This window comes from Meles meles, chromosome 12 (genome assembly GCF_922984935.1).
Source record: "Meles meles chromosome 12, mMelMel3.1 paternal haplotype, whole genome shotgun sequence".
In the NCBI taxonomy this organism is placed as follows: domain Eukaryota; kingdom Metazoa; phylum Chordata; class Mammalia; order Carnivora; family Mustelidae; genus Meles; species Meles meles.
Genome location: NC_060077.1, coordinates 30,826,860 through 30,843,739, shown reverse-complemented (window position 1 = coordinate 30,843,739; position 16,880 = coordinate 30,826,860). Strand labels below are relative to the sequence as shown.

Here is a 16,880-nt window from a genome sequence, read left to right as displayed (position 1 = left end):
CCTGTCTGGGACAATGGACCCCTTTGAAAATCTACTGAATGTATGGATTGTTTACTAAAAAGATGAATATACACATCTGCTTGCAATTTCACCTCATCAATCACCTCAGATAAGAATCTGTGCTCATCCACGCAAGAGTACCACTTTCAGGGCGCCTGGGTGACTCAGTGGGTTAAGCCTCTCTGCCTTTGGCTCTGGTCATGATCTCAGGGTCCTGGGATTGAGCCCCACATCGAGCTCTCTGCTCAGGGGGAGCCTGCTTCTCACCCCCTCTGCCTACCTCTCTGCCTACTTGTGATCTCTGCCTGTCAAATAAATAAATAAAATCTTAAAAAAAAAAAGACTACCACTTTCATAAATTTTCATCTCCAGATTCCCTCTTCTAAATTTCAAGATGCCTTCTGGATATAGCCTAAATGGCCTACAGTCATCACAACTCATTTTCCTTAATAAACCTTCTTTGTCTACAGTATTTTTTCTCCGATAACAGCAACACCATCCTCCCAAGCTCCCAAACTAGAGGCCTTGGAATTAACAAATATGCCCATATCCAAACTCAAAAATCCTTGTTCTCTGAAATCCCTCTTAAATCCAAATCCCACCTCATTAAGACTCTTGCCCTCCTAGACCTCATCATCCTTTGCTTCTTCCCATACTTGTATTAATTCAGTCTTTCTACCATTCTTCTGATAAAGAGCTCATATGGATTTCTTTTTAATTTGATTTTTAAGTAATCTCTATATCCAACGTCAGCTCAAACTTAACAACCCTCAGATAAAGAGTCACATGCTCCACTGACTGGGCTATCCTGGCACTCCATAAATTCTTTTTTTCTTTTTCCTTTTTTTTTAAAGTAGACTCCACTCTGGGCATGAACTCACAACAACACTGAGATCAAGACCTGAGCTGAAATCAAGAGTTGGACACTTAACTGAGCCATTTAGGAACACCCCCCCCCCAATGGATTCTATCTTAATAAGGTCTCTCAGGGAGCACCTGGGTGGCTCAGTGGGTTAAAGCCTCTGCCTTCGGCTCGGGTCATGATCCCAGAGATCTGGGATCGAGCCCCGCGTCGTCGGGCTCTCTGCTCAGCAGGAGGCCTGCTTCCTCCTCTCTCTCTGCCTGCCTCTCTGCCTGCTTGTGTTCTCTCTGTCAAATAAATAAATAAATCTTTAAAAAAAAAAAAAAAAAAAGGTCTCTCAGCACCTCCATCTGTTGCCTTCCAATACCACCATATCACTTCACCTCTAGACAGTTACAACAGCTTAATTGTAATATCACAGTTTTTTCTCTATCAATTCTACCAGTGTTGCTCTACCCTCCAAAAATCTCAGAATTAACCGTATGACTGCCTGTTTTCAAAATAATGGATACTTCGGGGTGCCTGGGTGGCTTGGGGTTGGTTAAGCCTCTGCCTTCAGCTTGGGTCATGGTCTTGGGGTCCTGGGATCAGGCACCACGTCGAGCTCTCTGCTCAGCGGGGAGCCTGCTTCCCTTCCTCTCTTTCTGCCTGCCTCTGCCTACTTGTGATCTCTGTCAGGTAAATGAATAAAATCTTTTAAAAAAATAAAATAAAATAAAAATAATGGATACTTCTTCACTGCACAAATATAGAAGCAAACTCAGTTTTGCCTTTACAGTCCTCTACAATTTTCTACCTACTATTCCAGGATTAGATTCCACAGCTCAAACTATCATTTGAGCCAATTATCCATCAAAATCATAACCACTCTTAAAAGACGCAACTCAAACTCCACTCTTCATCTTTATACCCTCCATATAATGATTAAGAAAGGGCTCTGCACAAAAAAAGGCAAAATTTTCAATTCTTGAAAATCTTCATATCTGTCTGGAAGAATTACATTTTAAAAAATATCACTATTTAGGGGCGCCTGGGTGGCTCAGTGGTTTAAGCCTCTGCCTTCGGCTCAGGTCATGATCTCAGGGTCCTGGGATCGAGCCCCGCATCAGGCTCTCTGCTCAGTGGGGAGCGTGTTTCTCCCTTTCTCTCTGCCTACCTCTCTGCCTACTTGTGACCTCTCTCTCTGTCAAATAAATAAATAAAATATTTAAAAAAAAAATAAAAAAAAATCACTATTTAAACATTAACATTTCATTTAAGAAGCCCTCCAAAAACCCAGCATTCTTAATCAACATTTATTAAATGCTAATAACGTGCAACATAGATTACATTCTTACTAAAATGAGAATTAAAAGCTATAATCTGGACCAAGGATTCTACTTCCAATTATACTGGTATTTGGAACTTAGGAAAAGAAAATTCCTGTAAAAGTACTCGGCATCTCCCTCGATAGAGACTTGGAAGGTCAAATGTCTACAGCAATGATAGAAATAGTTGCCCTATCTAAATTATCTTCAGACTAGTAAGAATCTCTTCAGAGGGAAAAAGAAGAAAAAACCTTTCAATTAAAGTATCCTAGGGGCGCCTGGGTGGCTCAGTAGGTTAAGCCTCTGCCTTCAGCTCAGGTCTTGATCTCAGGGTCCTGGGACTGAGCCCTGCATAGGGCTCTCTGCTCAACGGGGAGCCTGCTTCCCCCTCTCTCTCTGCCTTTCTCTCTGCCTACTTGTGATCTCTCTCTCTCTCTCTCTGTTAAGTAAATAAATAAAATATCCTAAACCTAAAGATTTTTTCAGTCTATACCTTAGATGTTAAATTTTTAAAAAGAGCTGAACGCCGTTATGGACAACTCTGAACCTCATGGCACCTGTACTGGCATACTTACCAGCAGGTGCAATAGCAATCAGATGTATGACAGAGAAGTGATGCTATGGGCAGTACTTTCTAGGGCCTTGTATCTTTTAGACCTACCCTAATTTAATTCCTCTTTTGGGTCCTAAACCTCTGAGTTCACATTAATTTTCACAGTTGCATATGTGAAGCATTTTACGCCTCAAGAGAGTGAAAATAGTCAAGATTCAATTAGCTTTTTAAAATTTAATTAGTCTAAGATAATTGTTAAAACATGCCCTTTATGGCATTTCTATAATCACAATCATTCAAATTTGAATACATTTCTAAAACAGACTTGCTTACAACAGTAAAATATGCCCAACTCTAAAGCTATTAATAACACTATTTAAAGACAGCGGGACATAACAGAGCTGCAGCACTTGAGACAAGATCTCAGTCTACAATCTCAAGTCTGGCTCTTTAGCTGTATGACCTGAAGAATTTACCTCACCTGGAAATACATTCTCCTCTGAAAGAGGGATATCAAGACCTTTCCTCCTTCGAGGTGGCTGTTCAAATAAAATGAGATAATATATCCAGTACAGTACCTGCCACCAAGTGTTCAATAAATATTAGTTTGCCTCCTTCACTCAACGCAAGACACAGTCACAAGAAAAATAGGGAGTCTACATTAAGTCCTCATCAGCACAAAATACAGTTAATTCTAATAAACAGAACCAGGAATGTTTCTGAGGGATATGGATCAAGATAAGGGAGGGTGCCTACAATTCTGCAAGAACTCTATTAAGGCTGCATAATTACTGACCACTAAAACATTAAGAGGAAAAGTCCATAACTATTGGGCTAAAACGTCTAAATACATTTACGCTGGTAAGAGAGCTCACTCCGGGTAAAGAAAAAAAGAGTGAAATTAGGCCCAACTCCAATCGACTCTTTAATAAATCAAGAGAGCGGTGCGGGCTTATCCTTTCTGAAACGCGAATGATACGGGTATTAAAATCCATTTTAAAACTTCAAGATTAAAATAGTTCACAACCTACAATGATGCTACTAACGCCTTTTTATAGAAACCCTGCGCAGGAAAACACCGTTAGCACTACTAAAGATATTTAATGAAAGCCGTTCGCGGAATACAGGCGAGGGGAGGAAGGTAATTATTTTCTGCGTTCTGCACACAGGCCGAGGCGAAGCGCTTTTAAGACCGTGGCCAACACCACCACCGAGAAGCTTCTGAAGGAATTCCCGGCTCTACAATCGGATGTCAAAAAGAAAGCCACGATGCTAGCAAACCGGAGGATGGGAGGACGGGGACCCCTTCCGTTCCGTTCCCTTCCCGGAGATCCTGGCTGTAAAATCTGCGCTACGCCTGAGTCTGGGGGTACGCGGGTACTGGCCTCCGCCCCCCATGCCCCTCCCTGCGGCAAGCGAAGGCCGGTCCGCGAAACGCCCGCGAGCAACACCCCAACCTCGACAGGCCCCCGGATTCCGCCCGAGGCCCCCGGCGCACACACCGCGGTGAAACCAAGGGTTGGGGTCGCGGCGGCCCGGGAGGCCGGGGCGCGGACGAGGCCGCCGCTGCGTCCGCTGTGTCCCCGGGCGGTCGGGTGGGCGGGCGTGGCCGGGCCCGCGGGAGGGCGCGGACACTCACCACACCATGCCGTAGGCGCCCTCGCCGATGTACGAGAGGTTGGTGTAGCGCGGCCCCACATCGAACACCTGCCCGCGGACCATCTCCGGGCCCGCGCCCGCCGCCGCCGCTGCCGCCATGTTGGCTGCCGGGCCGCCGCCGCCGCCGCCTCCGCCTCCGCCGCGAAGGGCTCGACGCTCTGCGGCCGCTGCTCGGCCCACGCCGCGCCTCCCGGAGGGACCGCGCCGCTGCGGGTGCAGCTGCCGACGCCGACCGGGAAGGAGCAAGGACGGAACCGCTTAGAAGAGCAAGAGAGGACACCTCCACTCAGACCGACTGCCTGCCTGACTGACTGACGGGCGGGCCAGCAGGCGGAGGGAGGGGCCCGCGCCGTGGAGGGCGCCGGGGAGGAGCCAATAAGCGTGCAGGCGGATTGGCTCTCCACCGTCTGGGGGCGGGGCTGCGCGGTCCGGCGGAAGCGGCGAAGTCGGGGCGGAGCACTGCGGCGGCGGCAGAGTCACCGCCCTGCTCGGTCACGTGCGTTCGTGGGGGGGTTGGCGCGGTAGGAGGCTCTCTAACGCAGAAGGGCACCGAGGCATCGGCACCAGCAAGAGGTGTATCCCTGAGCCTGAGAGGCTGTCGGGGCAGGGAAAACCCGGGAGCCGGGTACTGACTGAGTCAGGCAACGACGTGGGACAGCGCGTGAGGGACGCCGATAAGCCACACGTCGTCTGCAGGCGTGGGGCAGGCCTCCGCGACTCAGTGGCCCCCACACAAACTTAGAGGCCTCGAGACAAGGACAGAAACAGAAAGACGTGACCGAGACCGCGAAAGATATTTGCATACTGAGAAAGTGTAGAACACAAAGGTTGAAACTAAAGCGAGAGACTCAAGATACACTAATCAGACACATTTGTTCAGTGTTTGCTGAGCATTTAAGTTGTTCCCGGGCATCCACATTCTAGAGTGAGAAGGCAGGTAGTAAAAAAGAAAGGAGGGAAGAGGGGTTAAAAAAAAAAAAAAAGTGCTCAAGTTGTGATAAGTATTGTGAAAAATATAAAGCAGAGTAAGGGGTAAGAGGGTAGTGGAGAAAGGGAGATTCAGAGCCTGAGACACAAATTGGTACAGATGGGTAGAATCTTAGCACATGCCAAAACAAGAATGCAAAGGTGTAAACACCAAAACCAAAATATTAAGATCCAGAGAAAATGAGACAAACACACTGAGACCCTGAAGTACTCACAAACACCAGAGGTTGAAAAATAAAGATCATTCCGAAAGCCCGTGAATACCAAGAATGGCTAAGACAATGAGACAGAAATGAAACAGCCACTGCTTCTGAGCATTTCCCTGGCCATCTTTGGATGGGAACTAAGGATGTAAGATCCTGCATCTCAATTGTCCAACACTGTGATCTTGAAAGCCCTCAACTCTGGACTTCTAGAGGTCAGCAAAATTCAGTTAGTCAATCTCAAAGGTGAATAGGCAAATTATTTAAAAATCTGGTAGGAAAAAGGTACGTGGCACATAAGATGAGAAATAAAGTGCTAGAGCCAAAAATTACTCCTTTGAAGTATATTTAGTCCACTAAGCACAACCCAGTTTTAGATACACCTTATTTTTATTCTTGATTATAAGAGTACATTGCATCTTGGGGTGCCTGGGTGGCTCAGTGGGTTAAAGCCTCTGCCTTTGGCTCAGGTCATGAACCCAGAGTCCTAGGATACAGCCCCACAACCGGCTCTCTGCTCAGCAGGGAGCCTGCTTCCCCCCCCCCCCCCCCCCCCCCGCTCTCTCTGCCTGCCTCTCTGCCTACTTGTGATCTCTCTCCGCCAAATAAACAAATAAAATCTTAAAAAAAAAAAAAAAAAAAAAAGAGTACGTTGCATCTTTTAAAGAACAGGCCAAGATAAATGGAGAGTACTATGAAATCTAAACCACAGTAACCATAGTAAAATCCAATAGTTAATGCAGTAAAAAGCAGATTTGACAACACAGAAGAGCAAATCAGCAATATAGAAGATAAGCATAAGAAATACTCAAAGTGCTGGAATTCTTTGAAAAAAAAATGAGTAGGAGAATGTCATGAAGATTCAAGCTATAGGCATCCCTCCTCAAAAGAAGACAGAGTAAATCAATTACAGTCAGAAATTTAAATTACAATAAAATTTTCCTTAGGACTGAAAAGATCTGACTGCAGGTAGAAATTTGAGTAAATTCACTGAAATCTAGAAAAAATAATGAGCAGAAACCAACTTCAAGATCTAATCTGGAAATTTTCTTTAATTTCAGGGATAGAGAACAACACTAACATTATCCAATAAATTAAAATATATTTTTAACTTGTTTTTTTTTTCCAGGTTCTTCCTTTGCAATAATCAAATGCAAAAGGAAAATGGAACAAGACTGACAGTACTCGGGGTGCCTGGGTGGCTCAGTCATTAAGTGTCTGCCTTTGGCTCACATCATGATCCCAGGGTCTTGGGATCCAGCCCCACATCAGGCTCCCCGCTCCACAGGAAGCCTGCTTCTCCCTCTCCCACTCCCCCTGCTTGTGTTCCTTCTCTTGCTTTGTCTCTCTCTGTTAAATAAATAAACAAAACAGCACTCTGAAGTGGTAGATTGTAACCTTCCTAGGATGGTTTCATTCTCTCCAATCCTGAATTACTCCCAGGTCTTCAACCACTGTGCAGAATCTCATGCCTGAACTCCAGGCGAGCTAGTTTACCTGGACAGCTTTATGCGACATCTCCAAGAGTGTTTTGTTTTTTTTTTTAAAGATTTTATTTATTTATTTGACAGAGAGAGATCACAAGTAGGCAGAGAGGCAGGCAGAGAGAGTGAGAGGGAAGCAGGCTCCCCGCCGAGCAGAGAGCCCAATGCGGGACTCGATCCCAGGACCCTGAGATCATGACCCGAGCCAAAGGCAGCGGCCTAAACCACTGAGCCACCCAGACGCCCCTCCAAGAGTGTTTTAACTCCACATATCCATCCTGCCCATGGTTAGCTGAAGGACGTCTGCACTCAGTGCCAGAGTGTTTCAATCTCGGCTGTTCCACTTAACTACTTGTATGACCTTGACCTCAGTTTCTTCACTCTTAAAATGAAGATCACAATAGTACCTACCTTGGGGTGTCTGGGTGGCTCAGTGGGTTAAAACCTCTGCCGTGGGACGCCTGGGTGGCTCAGTTGGTTAAGCCACTGCCTTTGGCTCAGGTCATGATCCCGGGGTCCTGAGATCGAGCCCCGCATCAGGCTCTCCGCTCAGCGGGGAGCCTGCTTCCCCCTCTCTCTCTGCCTACTACTCTGCCTGCCTCTCTGTCTACTTGTGATCTCTGTCTGTCAAATAAATAAATAAAAACAAAAAACAATAGTAAGTTTTTTGTACAGAGTAAGACAACATATGTAAACAACCTGGAACATAGCAAGTACTCAATAAATGTTATCTTTTATTATTATCTACCCCACCCAAACCTGTTCCTCATCTTGTATCTGTGGATAGCATCACCACCCAGATACTCAAACTGGAAATTTGAGTATGATCCTGAGCAACTCATTTTCCCTCGTTGCCAACTCCCCCACTCCCCTGCCCAATCCAACGAGTCACAAACTTCTGTAAATTCTGTTTCTTTAATATTTCTGAAATTCTCGGACTGGCTCAGTTGGTGGAACATGTGACTCCTGATCTCGGGGTTGGAAGTTCAGGCCCCACACTGGGTATAGAAGTTACTTCAAAATAAAATCTTTAAAAATATAAAATTAATAATAATATGTCTGAAATCCTGGCTACTCAAAATATGGTGTCTGGACCTAGAGCACCAGCATTACGTGGGAGTTTGTTGGGAATGTGGCATCTCAGGCCCTACCCCAGAAATACTGAGTCAGGATCTGCATTTTAACAAGATCCCCAGGTAGTCTGTGTGCATAATACACTTCAAAAAGCACTGGTTTTTTTTGTTGTTGTTAGGTATAATTGACATACAACATTACATTAGTTTCAGATGTATAATGTAATGATTCAATATGCGTAAATATTGTGAAATGATCACCATAAGTCTAGTTAACTCCAAGCATCACACATGGTTACAGACTTTTGAAAAGCACTCTTTTAGGCATTCCCACGTCATCCCTGCTGCCATTCTGCTAAGTCTGCTGCGTCAACTCTCTCACCTAGAGTACCACCATAACCTTAGTCTTTCTGCTTTCAGTGTTTCCCATCTCCAAATGCCTCCCTTTGTACCCAGATCAACTTTCCATAACAAATTTGACCATGTCTCTTTCCTTCTTAAAGCAAATCAGAGGCTTCCCATTGCACTGAGAGTGAGGCCTTTGCTGACCACCCCTCTATTCCAGCTCTGCTTAATTTGCCCTCCTTACCTTCCATGTTTTGGCCAGATTGGGCTACTCTCTGTTCTCTCTTGTCTTTCTTTCTTACCACATACCTATCTCTTTTCCTGTAACATGTTCTCTCTTCAGTCTTTCAGCATATTTGTGAATGTTTTAAAGCCACCACGCTATCATGCTACAATCCATCTAACCACTAATTTTCTCCAGAGAACTTCTCTTGCCTGGTTCCATGAGCACTGAGTAAACCTTATGATTACAGTTTGGCTTCACCTGTGGTTTTCAACAGGGAAAGTTCACTAACTAGAAGACAGCCCTGTTCAGGTCCTTTGGCAATAACTATTTATTCTAAGATGGGAATTAGATATCAGTCTCTGCTGAGTCAGGTTAGCATGAGTCAGGCCCAGAGGGAACAACCATCTAGCTACACTGACAGCAACCAACATTTGGAAGCACAAACCTGAGAAGTAGGTTCTGGAACACTGTGAGACTGTATGAAATCACTATCTAAGCACAAAACTTAGAGGGGCACCTGGGTGGTTCAGCCAGTTAAGTATCTGTTTTCAGCTCAGGACATAATCTCAGGGTCCTGGGATTGAACCCTGCATCAGGCTTCCTGCTTAGTGGGGAGCCTGCTTCTCCTTCTCTCTCTGATGCTTCCCCTGCTTGTGCTCTCTCTCTCTGTGTCAAATAAACAAATAAAATCTTAAAAAAAATAAATAAATAAAAAACAACACCCTGCTTAGATGGGCAGCCCACCACTTGGATGTCTTCTGTGTTGTCTCTCTAGAGTGGTAACAGTTCATAGAACTATAGAATATTAGAAAACAATGGATGTCTGTTATTTTTGCCTGCCCAGCATCAACTCTTCAACCCAATTTTTCTTTGGTGAACTGTCCCATCTATACTCATAGGAGGTTTAGGAGGTTTGGAGGACTGGCCTCACCCCCAAATCAAATGTAAGGATGTGACCCAGGTCTCCCCAATAAGAGCCACGGACATTGGTTCAAAGGATGGGCATGTGCCCTAATCCAGGCCAATGACACTTGGCTCAGATTTTTACAGAAACAGTTGGAAAAAGAGTGCTCCCTTTCTGCTGGGGTTCTAGGGCAGTGAATATGAGTTGGAGCGAAACATGACACAATGTGAAAAATGCCCTCTGAAGATGAAGGCAAGATTGGGAAAGCAGAGCCCAGAAATGGAGACAACTTCCTGATGACACGTTTTGAGGCCACAGTCAACCCAATCCAGACTTCACAGGTTCATGAGCCAATATATTCTTTTTTTTTTTTTTTTTACTGTAGTCAATTTAAAGTAGGTCTCTGTCACTTGAAACCACAAGAGTTTCTGACTAATACACTACCCAATTAACTCACTTTTCTGCAAAAATTGTTCAGAATTGTATAATAAGCCACCGAAACATGAATCAGAAACTCATGAATGATGAAACGAGAGGAAAGAACTGGCAGTAAGCCTTGAAACTGGCTAAAGATAGAGCGATAACTGAATAAAAACAACGCTCAGTAGAGACTGTTTGATGTTGATAAGTCGAAATCATTTTTGTTGCTATGGTAACAAACAAAATGCAAAAGAAAAAACTGAGTAAGAGGATTTTGTAAAAATTGGATTTTTAACCTCAGATTAATGCAATGAAAACCAGAAAAGAAGAAAGAAGGTAGAAAAAGCAAGTTATAGGGGCGCCTGGGTGGCTCAGTGGGTTAAGCCTCTGCTTTCAGCTCAGGTCATGATCTCAGGGTCCTGGGATCGAGCCCCGCTTTGGGCTCTCTGCTCAGTGGGGAGTCTGCTTCCCTCTCTCTCTCTCTGCCTGCCTCTCTGCTTACTATGATCTCTGTCTGTCAAATAAATAAATAAAATATTTTAAAAAAAGAAAAAATAAAAAGCAAGTTATTAAATCTTTGTTTTACATACACTGAAGATAAAAGTTATTTTAAAAATAGTATAATTTCCATATATTTTTCACTGTAAGAAGTTCTATGTCTATTTTATAAATTATTATAACAGATAAAAAGGAAGGTATAATTCGTGCAGCAAAAATCAAGAACTTTCACCAAGAAGTGTACCAGACACTTTGTCACATTGTAAATGGAAAAGAAATAGCAAGGAATCATAAAAAATGACATCAAGAGCAAGGGAAAGAAAAGCAAAATTAAACTATTGGAATAACATCAAAATAAAAAGCTTTTGCACAGCAAAAGAAACCATCAATAACAACCAAAAGGCAACCTACTGAATGGGAGGAGATATTTACAAATGATATATCCAATAATGGGTTAATATCCAAAATATAAAAAGAATTTATACAACTCAACTCCAAAAAAATAAATAATCTTATTTAAAAATGGTCAGAAGACCCTGAACAGACATTTTTTCAAAGAAGACATACAGATGGCCAACAGATACATGAAAAGATGCTCAACATCACTCATCATCTGGGGAATTCAAATCAAACCTACAATGAGATAATTACCTTACACCTGTCAGAATAACTAAAAAAAAAAACAAAACACAAGAAACAACAAGTGTTGGCAAGGATGTAGAGAAAAAGAGTCTTTGCGCACTGCTGGTAGGAATGCAAATTGGTGCAGCTATGGTGGAAAATAGTCTAAGTACAAAGTTTTTGCAAAAAAATAAAAAGATGGGTGCCTGGACTGGCTCAGTTGGTAGAGCATGTGACTTTTGATCTCAGGGATGTAGGTTCAAACCCCATGTTGGGTGTAGAGATTACTTAAAAATAAAATCTTTTTAAAAAAATTAAAAAGAAGATTATCATATGATCCAGTAATTCCACTACTGAGGATTTACCCAAAGAAAATGGAAACACTAATTTGAAAAGATACATGTACTCCTAAGTTTATCGCAGCATTATTTCCAATAGCCAAGAGTGGAATCCAAGTGTCTTCCATAGATGAATGTACAAAGATGTGGTATATATTCAATGGAATATTACTTCAGCCATAAAAAAGAATGAAATCTTGTCATTTACAACGACATGGATGGACCTAGAAAGTATAAAGCTAAGTGACATAAGTCAGTCAGAGAAAGACAAATACCATATGATTTCACTCATATATGGAGTTTAAGAACCAAAACAAATGAATGAACACAGAAAAAAAAGACCAGAAAAAAAGGCTTTTAAAAAAAAAGATTTTTATTTATTTATTTGACAGAGAGAGACACAATGAGAGAGGGAACACAAACAGAGGAAGTGGGAGAGGGAGAAGCAGGCTTCCTGCAGAGCAGGGAGCCCCATGTGGGGCTCAATCCCAGGACGCTGGGACCATGACCTGAGCTAAAGGCAGTCAATTAACCAACTGAGCCACCTAGGCACCCCACAGTACACTTATCTTGATGAGCACTGAGAAATGTACAGAATTGTTGACTCATTATATTGTACACCTAAACTAATACAACACTGTATGTTAATTATAATTGAATCAAAAAACAATAAAAAAGGTTTAGGGCACCTGGGTGGCGCAGTCAGTTAAGTGTCTGATTTAGACTCAGGTCATAATCTCAGGGTCCTGGGATCAAGTCTGGAATTGGGCTCCCTGTTCAGCAGGGAGTCTGCTTCTCCCTCTGCCCCTTTCCCCACTCGTGGGCTTCCCCTCTCTCTAAAATAAATAAATAAATAAAATCTTTAAACATTTTTTAAAATTTTAGAATTTTAATTTTTTTTAAAAGATTTTCTTTATTTGAGATACAGCAAGAGAGAGAGCGCACACGCAGAGCAGAAGGGCAGAGGGAGATGGAGAAGCGGACTCTCCTTTGAGCAGGGAGCCCGATGCGGAACTTGATCCCAGGACCCTGAGATCATGACCTGAGCTGAAGGCAGACGCTTAACCAACTGAGCCACCCAGGGGTCTCCCCAATTTTTTAAAATCACTGAAGACAGTGTTTCACCACAGAATGAAGATTTAAAAAACCAAAACATCAAAACACCAGAATATTAGAGGATGGAAGTTAAACTAGGTGTAACAAATAAGGCAAATGTAAATAAATATGAAAAATGTAAATAGCTAAAGTTCTTATATAAAAATAGGAAAATGTCAGATTGGATCAAAAGACAAACGCTAGGGGCACCTGGGTGGCTCAGTTGTTAAGCATCAGCCTTCGGCTCAGGTCATGACCCCAGGGTCCTGGGATTGAGCCCTGCATCCAGCTCTCTGCTCAGCCGGAAGCCTGCTTCTCTTTCTCCTACTCCTCCTGTTTGTGTTCGCTCTCTCACTGTGTCTCTCTCTGTCACATAAATAAATAAAATCTTAAAAAGAAAAGAAAATCGTGAAAATGAGATGGCTACTCATTACTACTGCAAGCTTGGAGGGCAATTTCTTTTCAATATTAGGCTGAAGGCTGGGCTGGTCACCGGCACCATGATTATGTAACATCACTCTGGTCCAAACAGAGCAACTATTTCTCATCCCCTTTTGTGGGTTCCTCTTTATCTGTCCATTCCTTAAATTTCAGTGTCCTCTGCTTGCCAGATAGAAGCTTTCAGCTGTAGGTTCAGAAAACTTTGAATCACAAAGAGCCAGGATTAGGGTGAGGTTTTCCGAGGCTCCAAAGGTGCAGTATTTAAGGAGACAATCACCCCCAGCATCAGGCAAATACGGCTGCAGCATCTGAGGGAGGGTTCCTCCTTCAATGTTGCATCCCACGGGTGCCTCCATTGCCTCCCTCTGGACACCGCCCTGTCAAACCAAATAGTGATAAACAGTAAGGACTTTCTCATCTAACAGGAATCCCACAGGTAAGGTTCTCACTCCACCTCTATGCCCTTTTCTAGCCTCTACTCAATTCTGAGTGTTGGCATCATCCTCGGGCAAACAAGAAGATGGCTGTAGCATGTCCAGCCTGCCCATGGTGTTACACTATCCGAAGGCAGGAAAGGGTGTGTATCATTGGGAGTCTCCTTAGAAGAGAGGAAACCACAGAGCCACCCGGCAGGATTCTGCACATGCGTCATTGTCAGATGGGGTTATATGCCTACCCCCTCTAATCATCCGGAAGAAGGATGGGGTGCCTGGGTGGTGCAGTGGGTTAAGCATCCAGCTCTTGTTTTGGCTCAGATCGTGATCTCAGGATTATGATATCACGCCCTACCTGTGGCTCTGTGCTCAGCGGAGAGTCTGCTTGGGACTCTCTCTCTCTCTCTCTCTCTCTCTCTCGCTCTAAAATAAATAAATAAATCTTTAGGAATAAGGAGACTACCATGAGTGCCTTAAGCCAATTGAGGTTTACCTTTGAAAACCAGAAGAGGGTCACCCTCACCAAGCTGCATGGGGAAGGGTAGATACCCCAATGAAATCAGGGTACTCAGAAAGAAAGAGGGAATGGACAAGCCACCAAAAGGGTTATCCCACTCCTCTTACAGGATGTACTTATCCCAAAGTAGCCATCATCTTCACCCAAGTCTCCCTATGCAGTCCAAATTGCACATATCAGTTCCGCATTCAAGCATACAGGCCCTCATTACAAATCTCCTTGAACTTCCCACCTGCCCACTCTGTTTCCAACTCACCCAAGGGCCCCTCTGCTTTCTCAGTTCCCCAAGCCAAAAAGTAAACACTTTTTTCAACCTCACTCCTTACCAACCCCAGCACCTAATTGATACCCAAATCCTCCTCACTGGACTGTCTAAATAGTGCTTGTTTTTTTTTTTTACATAAACATCATTTTGTAGATTTACAGAAAACTTGCAAAGATAGTACAAAGTTCCTATTATCCCACACTGAGTTTCTCCTGTCATTAACACCTTTTATTAGTGTGTACATTTGGTACAATTAATGAACCAGTATTGATACATTGTTATTAATTAAAGTCCATAGTGTATTAAAATTTCCATAGTGTTTTACCTAAGGTCCTTTTTTCTGTTCCAGGATCCCACATTACATTTATTTGTTGTGTGGTTGTGACAGTCTCTTGCCTTTCCATGATGTTTTTTTATTTAAAGATTTTACTTATTTATTTGACAGAGAGAGAGAGATCACAAGTAGGCAGAGAGGCAGGAAGGGAATGAAGGGGAAGCAGGCTCCCTGGCGAGCAGAGAGCCTGATGTGAGGCTCAATCCCAGGACCCTGGGACAATGACCTGAGCCAAAGGAGAGGCTTAACCCACTGAGCCACCCAGGTGCCCCACTTTCCACACTTTTGATGACCCTGACAGTTTTGAGTACTAGTTGAGTATTTTGTAGACTTTCCCTCAACTGAGATTTGCCTAATGGTTTTCTCATATGTGCATTTTTGGGAGGAAGACCACAAGAGCTAAAGCGCCATTTTCATCACATAATATCAAGGCTACATGCTACCAGCATGACATCACTATTGATGTTGACCTTGATCACCTCGCTGAGTTAGTGTTTGTCAGATTTCTCCTGGGTAAAGTTGCTCTTTTTTCTCCCTTTCCAGACAGTACACTTTGTAAGGAAGTCGTGATGCACAGCTCACACTTTAAGGAATGGGGAGTTACGTTCCTTCTCCTTCCAGGTGGTATAGCTGCAAGAATTTATGGAATTTTTCTGCATGGGAGCTTCATCTCAACAGTAAGTGATTTTTTTTTAAGATTTTATTTATTTATTTGACAGACAGAGATCACAAGTAGGCAGAGAGGCAGGCAGAGAGAGAGGAAGGGAAGCAGGCTCCCCGCTGAGCAGAGATTCTGATGTGGGACTCGATCCCAGGACCCCAAGACCATGACCTGAGCCTAAAGCAGAGGCTTTAACCCACTGAGCCACCCAGGCACCACTAGTATTTGATTTTTATAATTTATTTTGAAATAATGTCAAACTTAATAATTACAAGAATAGTATAAGAACTTCCATATCTCCTTTCTTTCCTCCTCTCTCCATATATACATATATATAATTTATGCATATAATAATATTATATATCTTAATAAACATACATTAATATATATTAGTATATAATAGATAACACATGTGCAATATAATATATAAAGATATATAATTTACATATAATGTATAAAGATACATAACATATATAATATACTAGTATATATAATTATTATCATAATTCTTTCCTGAATGATTTGAGGGAAAGTTAAAAAGAGTTGATACCCTCATCATCCCTAAATACATCTGAGTGTATTTCCCAAACAAGAAGGTTCCTACGTAACCACAGTATTCTCACCCAAATCAGGAACTCAATACCAAGGCAACACTGGCATCCAATCCTGATTCTATTCAAATTTCACCGACAGCTGCACAATGCCTCTTATTTTTCCAGTTTATAATTCAATCCAGAATCATAAGTTGCATTTAGTTGTTGCGACTTTTTAGTTTTCAGGATGTAACAGTCCTTGGTCTTTCCCTGCCATTCATGACCATGTGTTTTTGTTTTGTTTGTATGTTTAGTGAACTATTTTTTAATTTTTTTAATCTTTTAAGTCGACACACAGTAAAATTAACTTTTAAAATGTACAGCTCTGGGATGTTTGGGTGGCTCAGTCAGTTTAGCCTCTGCCTTCGGCTCAGGTATAATCTAAGGGTCCTGGGATCAAGACCCACATCGGGCTCTCTGCTCAGCGGGGAGTATGCTTCTCTCTCTCCCTCTGCATACCACCCACCCCACTCCTGCTCTCTCTTTCTCAAATAGATAAATAAAATCTTTTAAAAAAATGAATAAAAGGTACAGCTCTGGGGTGCCTGGCTGGCTCAGTTGGTAGAGCCTAATCTCGGGGTTGTGGGTTCAAGCCCCATGTTAGGTGTAGAAATTACTTAGAAACAAAATCTTTAAAAAAATAAAAATAAAAATGAAATTTACAGCTCTATGGATTTTAATACATGTATAGATTTGTGTATCTATGACCTATAGAACACTTCAGTTAGCCCCCCCAAAATTCCCTTGCACTTTAGTCAAACTCCCTCCCATCCTTAACCCTTCCAACCCACTGATGTATTTTCCTTCATTACAGTTTCATCTTTTTTTTTTTTTAAGATTTTATTAATTTATTTGAGAGAGAGACAGAGATAGCAACCTGGGAAGAGAGGAAGAAGCAGACTCCCCGCCGAGCAGGGGGGCTGATGCAGGGCTTGATCCCAGGGCCCTGAGATCATGACCGAGCTGAAAGCAGAGCTTTAACCGACTGAACCATTCAGCTACCCCTTTATATTTTTTAAAAGATCTTATTTATTTGAGAGAGTGAGCGAGCAAGAGAGCA

The 16,880-nt window shown here is 42.8% G+C and overlaps 1 protein-coding gene and 1 non-coding gene across 2 annotated transcripts in view; one reads left to right on the top strand and one right to left on the bottom strand.

Annotated features, from left to right (window-relative positions):
* MAPK1 (mitogen-activated protein kinase 1) overlaps positions 1-4,706 on the bottom strand; it is a 113,383-nt gene extending 108,677 nt beyond the window's left edge. The window contains exon 1 of the mRNA XM_046024648.1: positions 4,362-4,706. Within this exon, the coding sequence (XP_045880604.1) occupies positions 4,362-4,480 (119 nt within the window). The 5' untranslated portion in view covers positions 4,481-4,706. The remainder of the gene's footprint in view (positions 1-4,361) is intronic.
* Positions 4,707-11,346: 6,640 nt separating this feature from the next.
* On the top strand, positions 11,347-11,420 carry TRNAK-UUU. Its single transcript has one exon. It is a non-coding gene; the product is annotated as a tRNA-Lys (tRNA).
* Positions 11,421-16,880: the final 5,460 nt, after the last annotated feature.